Below are 19,054 nucleotides of genomic sequence, written 5' to 3' on the forward strand. Positions count from 1 at the left end.
TATTTTCCAGCCTTGTTATTAGATGGTAAACCTGCAGGCATGGATTGTTGTGAATTTATGTTCCTTGTAAAGTGCCTAGTTGATGTTCATTTGAAATAGTAATGATGATGGTGGCGTGCCTGGAAGTGTGATCCTGGCATGTCGGTTTTTGACATATATCATGTTTATGTCCAGCAAATTCTTTGAAGAGTCCAGGCTTTCCCTGTTGACCTCAGTGTGTGAGGGGAATGAGTTGAAGTGCTCACCCTCTGTCTCTGCTAGAGATGGGTGAGCTCTTTCAAACTCACTTTGGACATCATGCAACATCTTCCAAAAACATTTGCCTTCTAAGAGCTTGGGAAAATGCCCCAGCCCTTGCAGTTTTCAAAAACCCTCTTGACCAACCTCCAAAATCCCTTTCTTTCCCTTTAAGCAGCAGTGTGTGTGGTGGAGAGAGGAGTCAATTTCCTCCCTTCTCCATTGCCCTGACCTGCTGAATGGCAGCGTGCTGGGGCCAAAACCCAAGTGATCATAGGTGATGTAGTTCTCCCTTGGGCTTTTGAAATTGCAGTGGGACAACAGAGAAGGAGGGAGGGAAAGGGAAAACTTGTGTCCTCTCCTCATGAGCCACCATCCTGTGCCTGTCACTGCTTGAAAAGTAAATAAAGGGAAGGGGGTGTTTTGGGGAGTGGAGGCCAGCTGGGAGGGCTCTTAGGGATCACAAGGGCAGGGCTGGGCAGGGATTTAATCCTAACCAGATGAGAATGTCTGGGATAGAAAAGTTTGCCTTTCCTTTGAGTTGGGTTTTTACAAGTCCCAGAAGTTTATTTCTGAGCCAGAGCTCAGTGAACTCCCTAGTCGCTCCCCATATGTTGGATCCTCAAAGTTAGCTTATGGAAGAACAGAGTTCTTCATTTGGAATCCTCCTGTGTCCTTTTGAATGTGCTTTACTCCCCTACTTTGAGCCATGCCTGCCTGCTAGAGCATTCCCAGGAATTCCAGCTTCTTTGACCCTTGTCCCTTCTGGTATTTTGTGACTATTGCTTCCAGGCAGATCTGGGCAGGCTTCAGAGAGTCTTCCTTCATAGGGGCTGCTCCTTTTTCATCCCTTTCACGCTCTGCTGTGTTCAAAGCATCTGGGTGCAGTAAGGTCCTTTTTCAACCTGGATTTCTCGCAAAACATTACCCCACTTTTTTATTTAACAAAACTGTCTTTAAATCAGTGTAATCCTTTGAGATAATACAGTTTATGCCAATACACAGTATATGCTAGTACAGAAATGCTTATAGAAATACAGTTCTGGCACACTCTTAAATTAGTGTGGTGGATCTACAGAAGCGGTTGTGATATAATTAAATCCGAGCAATACTCTTGTTGAGAAGAAGCACAACATTACCTTTTTAATGATAGTTGGCAAACTGAAGTAATCAAGACTTTAAAGTGCTTCTCTACAGTGTATTAAAACCATTCACTTATCATGAGAACATACTTTAATACAAATTCCAGTTCCAATATCTAACATATTATAAGCATTAGCTAGCCCAAACTGGAAAACAAAAACATTCATGTTTAAGATGGACTATGGAAGTGTTCCCCTATACATGTGGGACTCTTAAACGGCATGGGGGAAAATATTTTCAAAAATATTATTTTGTCACAATTCTGTAAACACATATTTGGAGCATAACACCCCATTTGAATTTAGGGGGATTTATTTTTGAGTAAACATGCATAAATTGTATTGTGAGTTATTTGTAAATGTTGGGCAAATAGTTGTTTTGAGTGCATTAATATTTGTTGCATTTTTCTGTAGGAATTTGAATATTATGTAATTTGATAACAAAGAATATTAAAGCATATCACTGTCACCATACCATACATAATTTTATACACTTCTTTCATGTCCTTCCCACTACCCTATTTCTAAGCTGAAAAGCCTCAAACACTGTCAGCTTTCCTCATACAGGAGTTGCTCCAGCCCCCTCATAATTTTGGTTGTAACATGTAGGACCACTTACTCCATGTCATGACTTTGAGTGGCTGTACACTAAATGTTTGATATGGGATTACCATGTTTCATTTACTCTTTTTTTAATGGGGCACCCACATGATGCAATCACCCAGTCATTGTCATCTTGTTTTGTCCCTGTGTTTCTGTAATGTCTGACTTTTCCAGAAGAACAAACAAGAGTAGCTTAATCTCCACAAGCATAGGTGTCTTTGGCACTACTCTTCTATAGTGCCTTGCAAAAGTAATCAGACCTCTGACCATTGCTATCATATTACTGAATTACAAATGGTAAATTGTAATTTCGTTCCTGTATGATATTTTATTTTGAAACACTGAAACTCAAAATCAATTATTGTAAGATGACATTGGTTTTATGTTGGGAAATGTTTGTAAGAAACAAAAAACTGAAATGTGTTCCTTGCATAAGTATTCAATCCCTATGCTGTGGAAGCTCCCAGTTTACACAGATGAAAGAAATTGCCCTATTGAGGACACAGTTACCTCACCATTGGCCTCCACCTGTGAACCATGAAAGTTGCTGTCATGTTGTCATGATTAAAATCCCACTGTTGAAGGATCATTGGCCAGGCTGTGGATCTGAAGGAAAATGAAGACCAAAGAACATTCTACGGAAGTGAGAGATAATGTAATACAAATGCATAGATTAGGAAAAGGGTACAAAATACTATCCAAGTGTTTGGATATCCCAGTGAGCACAGTTGGATCAATAATCAGGAAGTGGAAGCTGCATCACACCATCAGGCACTGCCAAGAAAAGGGTGTCCCTCAAAACTCAGCGCTCGAACAAGAAGGAGACTTGTGAGAGAAGCCACAGAGAGGCCAACAATGACTTTGAAGGAGCTACAGAGTTCAGTGGCTGGGAGTGGAGTAATGGTGCACAAGTTAACCATATCAAGAGCTCTGTATAACACTGGCCTGTATGGGAGGGTGGCAGGAAAGAAGGCTCAAAAAGTACCATCTGAAAGCATGTCTGGACTTTGCCAGAAGGCACGAGAGTGTCCCAGCTGCAAGGTTTTGTGGTCAGATGAGACCAAGATAGAGCTTTTTGGCCAGACTCAAAGCACTATGTGTGGCGCAAACCTAACACTGCCCATGCCTCAGGACACACCATCCCTACAGTGAAGTATGGTGATGACAGCATTATGCTGTGGAGATGCGTCTCATCAGCAGGGACTGGGCATCTTGTTAAAATTGAAGGATGAATGGATGGAGCAAAATACAGGGAAGTACTGCAAGAGAACCTGCTTCAGTTCATTAAAAAACTGAAGCTTGTGAGGAAATTCAGGACAATGATCCCAAGCACAAGTCTGAAGCAACATTGGAGTGGCTCAAGAACAAAAAGGTGAATGTCTTACAGTGGCCCAGTCAAAGTCCTGATCTCAATCCCAATGAGAATCTGTAGTGCTCTTTGAAAATTGAGGTCCACAAGCAACGTCCAACCATCCTGAACAACCTGGAGCAAATCTGCCAAGAAGAATGGCCCAAAATCCCTCCGACACTGTGTGCAAAGCTGGTACATACCTATCCCAAAAGACTTAAAGCTGTTATTGCAGCAAAAGGTGGTTAATATTAATGTGTGTGGGTTGAATACTTATGCAAGCAACATGTTTCAGTTTTTTGTGTTTCTTACAAACATTTCCCAACATAAAACCAATGTCACCTTACAATAATTGATTTTGAGTTTCAGTGTTTCAAAATAAAATATCATACAGAACGAAATTACAACATACCATTTGTAATTCAGTAATATGAGAGCCTCTGAATATCAGTTGCTGGGGATCATAATCAGGAAAAGGATATTATTATTATTATTTTATTATTATTTATTTATTTATTTATTTATTTATTGAATTTTTATACCGCCCCACTAGCATACCTCTCTGGGCGGTGTACAACCATTACAATAAATACAATAGAATCACACAGAACAATACAAAAAATATAAATGCAAATCCACAATCTAAAACCAATTAAAACATGTTTAAGAAAAGCTAAAATGCCTGATAAAATAGGAAGGTTTTGACTTGGCGCCGAAAGGATAACAATGTCGGCGCCAAGCGCACTTCTTCAGGAAGACTATTCCACAGTTCGGGGGCCACCACTGAGAAAGCCGTAGTTCTTGTTACCATCCTCCGAGCCTCTCTATGAGTCGGAACTCGGAGGAGGGCCTTTGATGTTGAACATAGTGTACGGGCAGGTTCATATCGGGAGAGGCGTTCCGAAAGGTATTGTGGTCCTGCGCCGTATAAGGCTTTATAGGTTAAAACCAACACTTTGAATCTGGCCCAGAAGCATATAGGTAGCCAGCATATAGGTATCACCTTCATATCCTGCTGGAGGGCTTACTATATGATTCTGGCCAGGCACTGTGGGAACAGAATGCTGAATTAGATAGGTCTTTGGTCTGATCTTATGTTCTTAGAAAGAATAGGGGGATAACATGATGCAGGGCTTCCATTTTCTGTGGCAGTCCTGTTTCTCTTTGTGTGTAGTTCCACCCTCGGCACCTTTTTCTTGTTTAAAATGGCTTAATTTGGTCAGCTAAACCAATATGCAGTATACATGTATTGAATATATTTGGAATGGATAAAGTACTTCAACTATATACTGGTTTAATTACTAGTGATTTGAAAAGGTAGCTACTGTACCTCCAAATAGGAAACATTGCTTCATAATGCCATATGTTTACATTAACTGCAAAAGCAATGAAAGTATTTTCCATCATGAGGAACAGTTTTACAACATAATAAAACAGAAGTTTTACTATGTGTTCTGTCTAACATCTTGCATGTGCACACACATGCACAACATAAGACAGTTTTAAAAGATAACTTGCCATTTTAATCAACCATTCTTAAAAAGAAAAATTAAAATGTTTCCCGTATCTCAGACAAATTGATGACTACATAAAATGCATTAATGTGGGCCATTCACCTTAGAGAAGCCTGCTCCCAACTGATAGCAATATTGTCAAGAGACTATAAATGAAGTTTATTTCTAATTATTTTAGACCTTCCAGGTGCTATCATTGTTGCATGTCCACAAAAATAGGTACCTTGTTGTTGTGCATCGTTTTGTTATTAATTAATGTAATTTCTATTCACTAATAGGCAAAAAACCTTGTGGTTTAAGAATATACCTATAGCCCACAGAACTTTCTATCAGACTTTAAAAAGCAAGGAAACTGGGCAGCTATAGTGAATGTACCAGGGGAGCAGGACAACTGACCTCCTCTCTGGGACATTGTACTGCCCTACAAATTGGTCAAAATGCAAAGACAATTTGGGTTGGTCTTTCATAGTCCAATCCACTTGCTGTGTAGCTTGGAAGAATTTGGTAACATGTGCCTCTGAGCATATGGTGAGTGGTGGCAACAATACCTGCCATCTCCAAAGATGGAGAATTATATTTTTGTATGTTTGTTGGTGTTCTTACTTTGGTTCTTTCCTGTGTTACTAATGTTTCTACAGAGAATCTAAACTAGAAAATTTTATTTCCCTCATTATTCATACTAGAAATCTGTGTCAACTTTATTTTTATTAATTTCAACACCTTTTTATTGGTCAATGTCATATGATGGTGAAGACAGCCTTTTGTATTTCAAATTGTTGGTTATGTTCTGTTTCTATTTTGAGTGCATTAATTGTTGAATCTGAAACTGCAGTTTGATGTAAAATCAGACTGATTACAATATGTTGCTACTTCAGCAATGACTCTAGCTGTTGGAAAAAAGAGGATGCATGTTTTCAGCCTGCTATGTTTAAACCACTTCATTTAAGACAAGGTGGGCATGGTCAAACACATAGAGCACACCTAGAATTTTGCTAGAATATATTTCACCTCACACTGTTTTATCTTGTGCAAATTGAGACACTCCTGAGGTCCACTGGAGATTATTCTGCAGAAGTCAGTGCCATTATTCCACAATTACGTTTGGAGTTTTTTTAATGTAAATTTTTCAAAGGTGTTGCTGTACTTCACATATTCACAGAAACATTGAACAGAAGATTGGATCAGAGACAGTACAAACAGGAGACTTTGGCCACCATGAAAAACCAGACCCACTAAGACATTCCTTAATAGGAGAAGGTTGTTAGGTACCTATAGGACAGTGTTCTTAGAGGGTAGATTTAGAAAACTGGATGACAGGAATTTTCAGTTTGGGCTCTGGCAATACAATGTGAACTACTATCTTGCAGATTCCAGGCATTCTTTTAAAAAGGATTAGGGTTTTGACATGGACAAGGACCTACCAGGAAAATGAACCTAACGTTGCTTAGCACATATTCATTATTATTACATTTGTGATGAATGTCATTTTATGACTCTATTTTTGTTCTTTTAATTGCTGCTTTTAAAATATTGGCAAAATACTTTTCTGGCTTATTTTTTTTAATTAAAGAGGCATAGCACTATAGCATCATAATGATATATAGCATTATTGTAATGTAGCATTATAGCACTATAGCTTTATGGTGTTCTAGTACTAGCCCTCTTTTTCAGTAAAAAAGAAAAGCTGGAAAAGCATTTTAGCAATAATTAAAGATCAGTTGAAAATAAAAATAAAAATGGGGTCATAAAATGGCACTCAGTACAAGGACTATTATAGTGAATGTGTGATTAGTTGCAAATGGCCCCACCCACAGTACCTATGACACACTTATATGACACACCCACTGGTGTTGACAGAACATAAAATGGGATGACCACATAGAAAAAGTGCAATACTCCTGATAGTGTGGGAAGTCAGTTGCAATTCTGTTTGTAACTTACAACAGAAGAACAGTAACTGGATACAATACTACTGTGGAAGCAACCTTCATGTCATTAGCTAGCATGGGTGGTTAGATGGACAGTTTAATTATTGCAGGAGCAGCTGACAGCAGCTTTTTGGCCGTGTACCAGAACGATGTGGAGCAATCTAATGCTCTTGCTGGTATACCTACCCTGTCGTGTCCTGGTAAGTGACAGCGACACCACTGTCGGGAGGGTAGCATTGCCTTACCATCCCATCCACTTCCACTCAGGAGACTTGGTAATTGATCCTACACATTATCGAGGAAGGGGAGAATTCAACATGGGGCTGATCTGATAGTTACTAGCAATTAGATGACTAGAACAGCGGGCATGCATTCAAACAGTCTAGTTGAACAGTATGAAACGGTGTAATTGATATATTCTAAAGATTTATAATGCGTGTTAAAATTTGGGGAGACCTTGGCCTTGTCTGCACCAAATCTATTCTAAGAGCAAATAACATTTTTGTGCCTTTAGGCACAAATCACCATTGTGTCTGTGGTGCAGATAAGGTGATATTCCTACGATATAGCTTCCTTATAGGAAAATTGCATGTACACTGCAGAAACATGTGATGTGCACATTAGCCAGTTTCACCACATGTACACCAGGCAGGAATGGCAACTTCTTGTATGAGTGATGAACAGATATGTGCATTTATTGTGTTTTACAGTGTGCACAGAAATAACACTAATAGAGAAGATCACCTTCTGCAAAGTGACCATGTGTCAGAAGCAGTTTCCAGTGTGGAAAGGTTTTTTTAAAAAAGTGTGGAAAGGTGTTTTTTTAAAAAAAAGTCAAAAAGTTCCCAGTCTGCATTGTACACGCCTTTATTGGCATGTATATTGTGATTTCCTTATTTGAGACCAGAGAGTATAAACGCCAGAAAACAATAATACATCCATTTTGTGTTTATTGATAACAGGGATAACTGTTAATGTATTAATCACATTTGGGATTGGATAGATTTTTTTTGACCCAGAGAAGATCAGGCCTGGTTCAAACATTACTGTTGCAGTAGTAGTGGATGTTCATTCTCTGCAATTGGTTCACATATCACTTTGGAAACATATGGGTTATCCAGATCACATAATTCCCCCCCCACTCCTATCCTGCCTGCTCCCAATCAAAGCCACTAATGCTTACATGGGAAATATCCACATTATCTTGGCACACCATGTTAAGATGCTACCAATGCAACAGGGGAGCTGACTACAGAGAAATGGGAGATGCCTCAAATGTAACTTGAACTATATCTAAATTCACAAGCAAGCTCAAATGAAAGAATATTGAGCCTTGGGACGGGTAAATGTTTCTAAGCAAAGACAGTCACCTTCCCTTGTCACAAATGCATTCTTATGATGGGATTATGGAAAGTATTTCAAAACCAGTCATTACAGAATTTATTACTGCATTCATTTTATTCTGTAATTATACTGTAGTTTCACAGGAATTCAGAAACTATTGGGAACATAGCCAGCCCATTTGATCGACAGGACTGAGCACTGTATGAATAATACAAGGTTTTCTATTGATGTATGTTAGGGAATTTATATATATTGCTCAGACATGAGAGAACATGACATTGCAATATAATATCCTGATGAACTTCACAAGGCTTGGATTAAAAAAAACCCCAGAATTATGCTTGATCCTGTCCTATAAAGAGGAAGAGGGTGCGTGAATTTAGATATTGTATTCTGGAATATTCCCTAATAAGGAAAGCAGGAATGAATGAAATTGTGTGTACATGCTTGTGTGCTAAAGAAGAGATGTTCTTGCAGTCTGTTGACCAATTTTAAATGAGAATAGTGAACAAGCAGCAGCTCCTGAACTCTATTTTAAATGTCTTTCCATTTTTTTTAATAGAAAAACTGCTTTTTAAAATGTTATGTAATGCCTGAATTATCTACCTATCTTCTAGCTATTTTGTACCATAAAAACAGCATAAAGTGGACAGGGTTTGTTTCTTCCAGTTGGCTAAGAGTTCCTCTGCTGCCTGAAGCGGTATTGCAAATTACCATATAGTCTTCTCCAACAATAAGAGTGTATCAGGTTGGAATTGAGTGTGCTTGATTTCTGTTGGTTCTTTTTTGTTTATTTTTATTTTTATAAAAATGTATGCCCCACCCTTCTAGTGCATATATACTGCTCAGTTGACATATATTTCCCCCCCCCCAAGATGGGTAATGACTATGGGTAAAAGAGAGCAAACCTAGCTGCTTTCACTTTTGGTATACTATACTTGAGGCTTGGCCATTGAGAAATTAGTTATGATTGCATCTTGAAAAGATATTTGTTTTGCAGTTTTTAAAAATGGGTGGAGGTAATAATTGCAATAATTGTTTCTTGAACATCTGTTTACAGTTGTTCTGCTGCCATTAACTCTGACTCTTAAGAGATTCTCAAGCTTGCTTTTCAAGGTACATCCTGAGGAAATATCTAAGGAACTTTTGGGTATTATTTTACCTATATTTTCTGCAGCCTGATTTATACATATGTTTAATATGTTCCAGCACACCAAGAAGACCAGATCAATCGGACCCCTCCTTTGGACGGAGAGCAGCTTCCCCATCCCCCAAACAGGCTGCTCAGACCAGCGAAAGCACAAGGGAGATGAGGAGTCAGCGACAGACCACCCAACAGTCTGATGGGCCGAGGAGGACTCTCCAAGTGGAGAGCAGGGACCAGAGAACAGGACGTTCACCATCTGTGTCACCTGATCGAGGCACCACCCCTACCTCACCTTATTCTGTCCCACAAATTGCACCCCTTCCCAGCAGCACACTCTGTCCTATATGCAAGACAACAGAACTCACCTCTTCTCCCAACCAGCCAAACTTCAACACCTGTACACAGTGTCACAACAAGGTCTGCAATCAATGTGGATTCAACCCCAACCCTCATCTGACTGAGGTAATACATAAGCCTAACATTTTGATCAAAGTATATTGCATCATAATTCTTATAAATTATGTGATCATAGAATCATAGAATAGTAGAGTTGGAAGGGACCTATAAGGCTATCAAGTCCAACCCCCTGCGCAATGCAGGAATCCAAATCAAAGCATTCCTGACAGATGGCTGTCCAGCTGCCTCTTGAATGCCTCCAGTGTCGGAGAGACCACTACCTCTCTAGGTAATTGATTCCATTGTCGTATGGCTCTAACAGGAAGTTTTTCCTGATGTCCAGTCGAAATCTGGCTTCCTGCAACTTGAGCCCGTTATTCCGTGTCCTGCACTCTGGGATGATCGAGAAGAAATGTGACAACCTTTCATGTACTTGAAGAGTCACAATCTGCTCCAGAGTTTTTCCAGGGATTGATGTTAGGCTGACTGGTCTGTAGTTCCCCAGTTCCTCCTTTTTCCCTTTTTTGACGATTGATTGCTATTGATGCTTCTATATGACATGAATTGGGTGAGCACCTGCTTGCGTATATGAAAAAGGTGTTCTGAATTCAACCTTTGGGAATAATTATTGAGATCTGAAGCACCGAGTGACGTGTGAGATGAGGGTGAGGTGAGAATTATTTAGGTGGGTAGGGAACTGTAGTGCTTGTAGTAATGTTATGTCACCAAATAGGGGATACACATGTAATGCAAAGTGTGTTGAGAGCCTGAGTGTGTACACTTGGTTAAACTGCAAAAATTACTTTTCTAACTAAATTGTGTTCAGGTGAGTCCACCCAAACATGTTAGATAATCTAATTCTGTTTTTCTTGAATCTCACAATGAGAAGATTGGAAATGAATATTTGCATTGTTGTTTTTATACTTTTTACAATAAAAGTAAAAGAAAGTATGAAAAGGAAGGGACACAAGAAAGGAGATTACTATACATGATGATACATTAAGGGATAGAGCACTATATTAAAATGAAGAAATTGTATGGAGGATTAACTGTCGCTTTTTCATTCCAAGATTGGATGAACAAGGCCCCTCTCTCAATACATTTGTCTCGCTGAATGTTGCTTGAAGCTTTCCTTTGGTATGTTAGCTTTGTCGTTAAGGCTGTTTTTCTTAACCAATTTGTTATAACTGGGATATTTGCTTTTCCACTATTGAGCGCTATAGAGTTTTGCTCTGTTACTAATTGTCGGGAGGATGAGCTGGGCTCCTGGGGGGTTGTCAGAAGAGGATTCAAATGGCTGGCAGAGGGAGGAGGGAGGAACTTACCCTCTGTGGAGCGAAGCCGAAACAGAGGACATGCCAGAGATAGGGTCGCCTAGCAACGGGGAGCCTGAGAGCCTTGAAGTTTTAGAATCCCCCCCAGACATTCCCAGGCCCTCCCTTCTCCGCAGCTCAGAGCAAGAGGGAGGGCTGATCACAGCAGAAAGGCGGAGAGATGGTTTACCCTCAGCTCCTCCTTTATCACCCATAGGGGAATCGGACACTTCAGAAGAGCAGGAGGTGATGCCTCCCCCCTCACCACGCACACGCAGACGGTTGAAAAGACAGGAGAGAAGGGGGGGAAGGCAGGCAGTACCTGAGGGGGAGTTAAGGAGGAGCGAAAGGTTGCGCGCCCGTTTAGCCCCTTCTTAAAGAACAGGCGGGAAGCAGCCCCTTGCTCTGTCAACTTTCTCCCAATGTCGCAGGACCTGTATCCCTGTATTGCTTCATGAGAAATCGCAGTCTTTGTTGGACATTACTCTAATAAAACACGAATTAACTACAACCTCTGGTCTGGTTCCTGAGTCGCATCCTGGGCCTGACACTAATTGAAGATCTACATTTCTTATTTCTGGTTGTGGCATACAAAGGAGTGTTGTTTTTGGATAGTTAGGTAGTACAAATTGTGATTTCTTGTATTATGTTCAGTACTGTGGCCCAGAAGTTGAAAAAACTGAAATGAATTTTATGTTGATAGAAAATCCATTCCAAATGCAATGTTGCCTTAGGAACTGGAATGTGAGGTCTTTTTCAGTGATTTCACTTGCTTTTGGTTCTGAACTGTTCCCTACCACCACCACCACCACCACCACCACCTGGTCCTTTTTTGGTTGCAACTCCTCCCAACTTAATCTTACTTGTCACCTTTCTTATTTATGTGTAGCAACTCCTTACCTTTATTTCATTATCCCCAACAATTATTTTTGTCAAATTCATATAATTTGGTAAGAAAAAATAGCCCAGTTTTACATTTTGCTTTATAGTACATCAGACATAAAATTACTAAATCACTCCTTTAAAGAACTTGATGTTGTTTGCCTTCCTTCAAAAAATGTTTGAATTTGTTGGAGTATATTTCATGGCAAGGGAGGGGGACTGTACTATAGCCCTTTGAAATTACCTACTCTCACCAGCATGTGATGTTGCCATTGTCCTCAAAAAGTGGAATAAAGATCAGACTTCAGTGAGGCACAGTTTATGCTAACTGGTTTGAATAAAATAATGCATTTTATTACAGGTAGCAGGACTTCTCCATTGGCTTTTGAGTAGAATGGGGAATACAAGTATTTGAAGATCTCAAGTTTTGTTGGCGTTCAGCTTTGATCCTCTGAAGTGACATTTTCAGAGGGCTGTTGCAGATGATGTTTTATTGTGAAACAAATTTGCAGTTATACATGGTGAGGTTTACGTAGATCTTTTCTAAGATCTTTTCTTTTCTACAGTTAGCTCCTCTGATGTAGGGATGTCATATTTCCCTTGCATTCATTCCGCAATATTTGGTACCATGGAAAATTCAGTACTTGGTTACAATTCCTTGTGTTGTCAGACCTTCCCAGAAATATATTTGATTGTCCCTTTGTCCCGTATGAGGCAATCAAAAGATTTACTTTGTCTGCAGTTTGATATTGGCTTGCAAACAGGCTGACCTGCTTCAACAGCTGCCAAACGGTTCTTGGTCACATTCCCTGGGCACAACTCCTGTGATCTGAATGAAAGATATATCTGTGTTTCATGACCAGATTTGGGGCCAATCTAGACAATATGCAAATTGCATGATTGTAATTTGTGTATCTTAATTCTTAACTTTAAATTGGGATAAATTGGTGTACCTTTAAACTGGGGTAATTTTTATCCCTCTAGTTGGGGTTTGCTTCTTCTCCTTTTTTAGTATTTCCCTTTGTTCAGGTCTTTAGCCCTAAGTGTGTGGGATAGGAACTTGGATTGGTGAGAGTGCCTCTTAATCCTCTAGTTTGGGAAGGCTTTCTTCTGCCTCTCCCATGTTGTGCTCTGTGATGTCCCTGTATTTTAATATGTGTAAATACGGTAAGTGTGGGTTTACAGTAGGGCCCAGCTTATACGGTGGGTTCCATTCTGGACCCCCGCTGTAAAGCGGAAATCGCCATAAGGTGGAACCCCGTTGACTTTAATGGGGCGCATTGTGCACAAATGACACGAAAATGCCGCAAAAGCGGCAAAATTGGCTTTTAAAGAGGGGAGGAAAGCCACCGCATTAGCGGAACGCCGGGAAGCGGAGCGCCGGGAAGCAGCGCCCTACTGTATTAAGTGATATATGGTAAGTGACTGAGTGAGAGGGGGGAGTACATGGGCTAGAATGCTGGAGAATGCTGTATGATGATTGGCTGAGTGTTTGAATGGCTGAAGGTATAAATGAGAGGATGACAGTTGAGTCAGGGGAGTTGTTGAGGAGGTCGGTTGGTTGATGAGAGGGATTTTGGAGGAGTTGGTTGGCAGAGTTCTGAGGGAGGCTTGGATTGTATTTGGCTGATATTTAGGCAATATATATATGACCAGAAACATAAAGAGTGACACTATATGAAACCATACGCTTGTTAAACAAACCTTACATAATTTTGTTATTTTCTGGTGTTTGTAAATAAATATTGTATTGGTTTACCAAAAGCCTGATCCTTGGCTAGGGCTTTCACAGACCAGAAGGGTGGGCAGGGTATTTACCAAGGCGGAGAAACAGTATCAAATGGTGGCAGCGGTGAGAGATAGTGTATTATCAAGTATCCAGGGCAACCCAGGGCTGTATGCTTTATTGGCACAAAGATACAGGGGGGTTGTGGCCTGCAAGTGCAGACACAAAGTAACAATAATCCAGAAGGGAAACTAAGGCGAAGTCTCTAGCAGTATTGTTTACAGGGAGTGACTGGTGGTGCTTCCTAGCAGTGGGATCTTGTGAGATCTGTGCTAGGGTGAGCTAAAGAAAAATAAAAACTATGTTTCTCCCTGGTGGTAGCCACGGGTGAGAGCCTGACAGGTGGTGCCAAGGGAGGAATGTTACATGTGTTGGCTGTAGCAGTGGGATACGAACAAAAGAGAGTCACTATAAAGTGGTGTGACTGTGAAGGAAATAAATAAAGATTTCTTGTGAGTGTGTGGTAAAGTGTGCGAGTTTTAAGAAACATGGCTGAGTTCTTAAAGATGAAGAGAGAAGAGTTGGTGAAGAAGTGTATAGCTTTACATTTACCTCATTAAGGTAAAGGGGTGGATGAATTGCGAGTAGCATTAATAACATATACGTCAATCCAAACCAAAGAACCTGTAAGAGAAGAGACCCCAGAAGGGTGCTCAAGTAATCCTGCCTATATAGAGTATTTAAGAGAGAAGTTAAGATGGAAACGTGAGGGAAAAGATAAGGATAGAGAGATTGAGATGGTGAAACTGAGGATGGAGATTGGAGAAAAGGAAAAGCAACATGTGATGAAGGCTGAGGAGAAGGAAAAGCAACGTGTGTTGGAAGCTGAGAGATTGAGAATGAAGACTGAGATACAAGTGGAAAGGTTAAAATTAAAAAGAGAGAAGTTTCATTCTGATGAAACAAGAAAAGAGAGAGATGAAGCAAAAATAAAAGTCACTCCAAAAGACTTTGCTGTGTATGAGCCTGGTCAAGATCCACGAATTTACCTCACAACATTTGAAAAGGCAGCTCAGATGTGGGGGCTACCCGAAGATAAATACATGGAGTATTTATCAAACCTAATTAATGGGGATTTGGCTGAAGTGTATCAGTATTTCCCCTCAGACAGGCCAGTGACATATGCTGAATTTAAAGAAGCAGTGTTCAAAAGATTTAGACTGGGGCCTGAATATTTTAGAAAACTTTTCTGAAACTGCCAGATACAGACAGGGAGGTCTTTCGTGGAGTTGGGAGCAAAACTGATGGACATATTTGAAAAATGGCTGACAAGTGCTAAAGCTCAGTCTGTGGAAGAGGTGAAAAGCCTCATGATATTAGACCAATTATATCATCAATTGCCATCAGAAATTAGATTGCTGGTCAAAGATTGTTCCCCTAAGTCTGTGTAGGAGGCAGCAGAACTGGTAGATCATTTTACCTCAAACCGATCTGGTTGGATGGGGAAAACACCAAGAGAATTTAAATCAAAATCAAATAATAATGGCAGAAGAGATGTACCATAGAGAGTAAACCCTCAAATATAATCAGAAGGGCACAGGACACCTCAGTTTGGGTATGTGTATCCTAAAAGGGAGGAAAAACTCTGCTACAAATGTGGTAAGCCAGGACATCTCTGTTTCCAATGTGAAGCTACAAACCCTATCAGTAATCCTGTTCAAGGAAGAGCAGTAAAAAGCGACTGAGAGAGGGGGAAACGAAGAAAATACAGTTCTGTCAAATAAGCTGGTCAAATGTTCAAGATTCTGACTCAAGCTTGAGAGAAGAAGTATGTGTGCAAGAGGCAAAATATTGGGCTTTGCTGGACACTGGTGCTGCTCAGACCTTACTGAGGCCAGATTTGATAAGATCTGAAGAAAGTTTACCTCAGGAAAAGTTGGTAATTCAAGGTGTGAGAGGTGAGCCAGAAAGCATTCCCATGGCCCTAATAAAATTAAACTGGAGAGGAAAAGAGGAGACTTATAAAGTGGGTATCAATGCCCAGCAACATGAACCTGTAATTTGGGGCAGAGATGTTGTGGGATCCCAAGGAAAAATCTATGTGGTGACCAGACAACAACTCGGTAAAGCAGCAGAAGTCATTTTATCTGACGCTGAGCAGAACAGGGTGGAACCTGTAACCAAGCCTGAGGTCGCCATAGCAACCCCTAGTGTTCCTGGAGTGAATGAAACTTTGTTACGAATGTTTTCTACTGCAGAAACACAACAGTTCAGGGATGAGTTGGAGAAGGATAGCAGTTTGAATCCAATAAAGGAACAAGCCCTTACACATAGAATCCCATTAACAGAGACCCTGAGGGATCAAACTATGTGGGAGAATGGTGTACTGTATAGACTGTGGTTACCTAAAGAGAGAGAGAACTGCTGTGAACCAGTTAAACAATTGATTGTGCCTAGCAAATTCAGACCCAGATTGCTAGACATGGCACATGATATTCCTTGTTCAGGGCATCTTGGAATAAAAAAGACAAAGAAAAGGCTGACTGCTCATTATTATTGGCCGGATATTTCCAAGGATGTCAAACAGTACTGTTCCTCTTGTATGATATGCCAAAAAGTAGGAAAAAGTGGGGTGAAAACAAAAGCTCCATTGAAGCCTCTTCCTATTATAGGACAACCATTTTATAGAGTGGGAATAGACTTGGTGGGTCCTTTTTCTAAACCCACGAGGCATGGCAAGAAATATATATTAGTGGTGGTGGATTTTGCAATGAGGTACCCAGATGCTGAGGCTCTGAGGTCAGTGGAAGCCCCTGTAGTGGCAGAGGCATTGCTGAAAATCTTTATGAGGCTGGGTTTTCCACATGAAGTTTTGACTGATCAAGGCAATGTATTTATGGGAGAAGTGATGCAATGTATGTGGAAGTGTTGTGGATTGAAGCATTTTAAAACCACCACATACCATCCAGCAACTAATGGGTTAACTGAAAGGTTTAATGGGGTGCTTAAAGGAATGATAAAAAGTTATGTTCAAGATCACCCACAGGATTGGGACGAGCGTTTGGGGTGTTTCTTATTTGCCTACCGAGAAGTACCTCAAGAATCAACAGGGTTCTTGCCCTTTGAGTTAAAGTGAGGGGACCTTTGGAGTTATTAAGAAATTCGTGGGAAGGGTCCCTGGAGGAGTATAAAACATCTGTAGTTGATTATGTACTAGACTTCTGCAACAAGCTAGAATCTATGATGGAAGTGGTACAAAAGAATTTGAGCCAAGCTCAGCAGAAACAAAGTTACTGGTATGACAGAACAGCAAGAGAGCGTGTGTATGAAGTGGGAGATATGGTTATGGCATTCATACCCAGAAAACACGATAAATTACAAGCCAGTTGGGAGGGACCATACATTATTAGAGAAAAACTTGACACATTGACATATGTAATAACAGCAGACAAATTAAAAAAAACATAAGGTAGTGCATGTGAATATGTTAAAACCTTATCACACCAAGGATGCAAAGGTTTTGCAAGTTACCTTGTTCCCTGAAGGAAGTGGTCCTGATTTACCAGACTTAGTACAAGAAAGCAAGGCAGAAGGTGGGTTAGATCAGTTGGAATAGTTGGAGGAGGTAGATGGAAAAGTCCAGGAAGAAATTATGAGTGTTTTGCACAAATATAGGAAACTTTTCAGCAATAGACCTGGTAGAACCAGTGTAGCAAAACATATTATTGACACTGGAAATCATTCCCCAATTAGATCTACCCCTTATAGAGTGAATGGAAGAGTGTTGGATGAAATCAGAAAGGAAGTAAGAGATATGCTAGTGCTGGGTGTGATTCGGGAATCAATTAGTCCCTGGTCCTCTAGTATAGTGCTGGTACCAAAGAAAGATGGGACAATCAGATTTTGTATTGATCACAGGGCTATAAATAAAATCACAGTTCTGGATGCGTACCCCATACCTAGGGTAGATACCATGTTAGAACTGTTGGGGGCAGCAACAATCATCTCCACAATAGATCTATGCAAAGGGGTTTGACAGATGGAGTTGGAAGAGCAATCCAGGGCTAAAACTGCTTTTAACACACCTGATGGGTTGTATGAATTTACAACACTACCTATGGGGCTAGGAACTCACCAAGTTCCTTTCAAAGATTAATTAATACTATTTTAAGAGGCATGTCAGATTTTGCTGTGGCATACATAGACGACATAGCTATATTCAGCAAGTTGGTGCCTGAGCATGTTCAACATTTAACAGTGGTGTTGGAGGCACTTAAAAAGGCTGGTTTAACCATCAAAGTAAAAAAATCCCAGTTTGGGTTACATGAAGTAACTTACCTAGGGCATAAAGTGGGGAGTGGAAAGATAACCCCCTTATGGGATAAAGTAGAGGCTATCCAATCTTGGCCTGTTCCCATAAACAAGAAACAAGTGACAGCATTTCTAGGTATGGCTGGATTTTATAGAAAGTTTAAAAAGGGGGTTGGAGAAATAGCAACCCCACTGCATGAGTTAACGCAGAAAAGGTGTGCTGAGTGCGTGAGATGGGATGAAAGGTGTCAAAAAGCTTTTGACCAACTGAAGCAAGCATTGTGCCAGAGTCCTGTGTTGATAGCTCCGGACTTTGAGCAGCCTTTTATCATGGCGACAGATGCACCTGATTTGGCTCTTGGAGTTGTGCTGATGCAAGAGAGGGAAGGCATCAAGCATCCCATTGCATATCTGAGTCGAAAACTGTCAGCGAGAGAACGGAACTACTCATCGGTTCAGAAAGAGTGTTTGGCAGTCGTGTGGGGCCTGGGAAAGCTGCGTCCCTACATATGGGGAAGGAAGTGCACGGTCATCAAGGATCATCGCGCGCTGCTGTGGCTGGACACTATGAAAAACAGTAACACCATGCTGCAAAGGTGGTCCTGGGCACTGCATAATATCAAGTAGACTTTGTTTTCATCAAGGGAAAGGACAGCGTGCTGGTGGATGGACTTTCAAGGCAGATTGCTGATACTGCAATCAAGTGATCAAGATGGGAGACTGAAAGGACACTCTACCCCTGAGTGACGGACACCTGTATATAACACGTCGTATTATTCCTGGGTACAGGAGTAATACTTTGCTTTTATTTAAAGGGGGGGGGAAATGTGATGTCCCTGTATTTTAAAATCTGTAAATATGGTAAGTGCGGGTTTATTAACCGATATATGGTAAGTGACTGAGTGAGATGGGGGAGTACTTGGGCTAGAATGCTGGAGAATGCTGTATGATGATTGGCTGAGTGTTTGAATGGCTGAAGGTATAAATGAGAGGATGACAGTTGAGTCGGGGGAGTTGTTGAGGAGGTCGGTTGGTTGATGAGAGGGATTTTGGAGGAGTTGGTTGGCAGAGTTCTGAGGGAGGCTTGGATTGTATTTGGCTGATATTTAGGCAATATATATATGACCAGAAACATAAAGAGTGACACTATATGAAACCATACG

General features: G+C 40.6%; 1 protein-coding gene across 3 annotated transcripts in view; it reads left to right on the top strand.

The window, feature by feature from the left end:
* Positions 1-19,054, top strand: part of LOC133380480 (protein bassoon-like) — a 229,932-nt gene that overhangs the window by 23,873 nt on the left and 187,005 nt on the right. For all 3 annotated transcript variants that reach the window (XM_061617824.1, XM_061617823.1, XM_061617822.1), the window contains exon 2: positions 9,326-9,725. In XM_061617824.1, coding sequence (XP_061473808.1) covers positions 9,326-9,725 — 400 coding nt within the window. The remainder of the gene's footprint in view (positions 1-9,325; positions 9,726-19,054) is intronic.

Source organism: Rhineura floridana, chromosome 3 (assembly GCF_030035675.1).
Source record: "Rhineura floridana isolate rRhiFlo1 chromosome 3, rRhiFlo1.hap2, whole genome shotgun sequence".
In the NCBI taxonomy this organism is placed as follows: domain Eukaryota; kingdom Metazoa; phylum Chordata; class Lepidosauria; order Squamata; family Rhineuridae; genus Rhineura; species Rhineura floridana.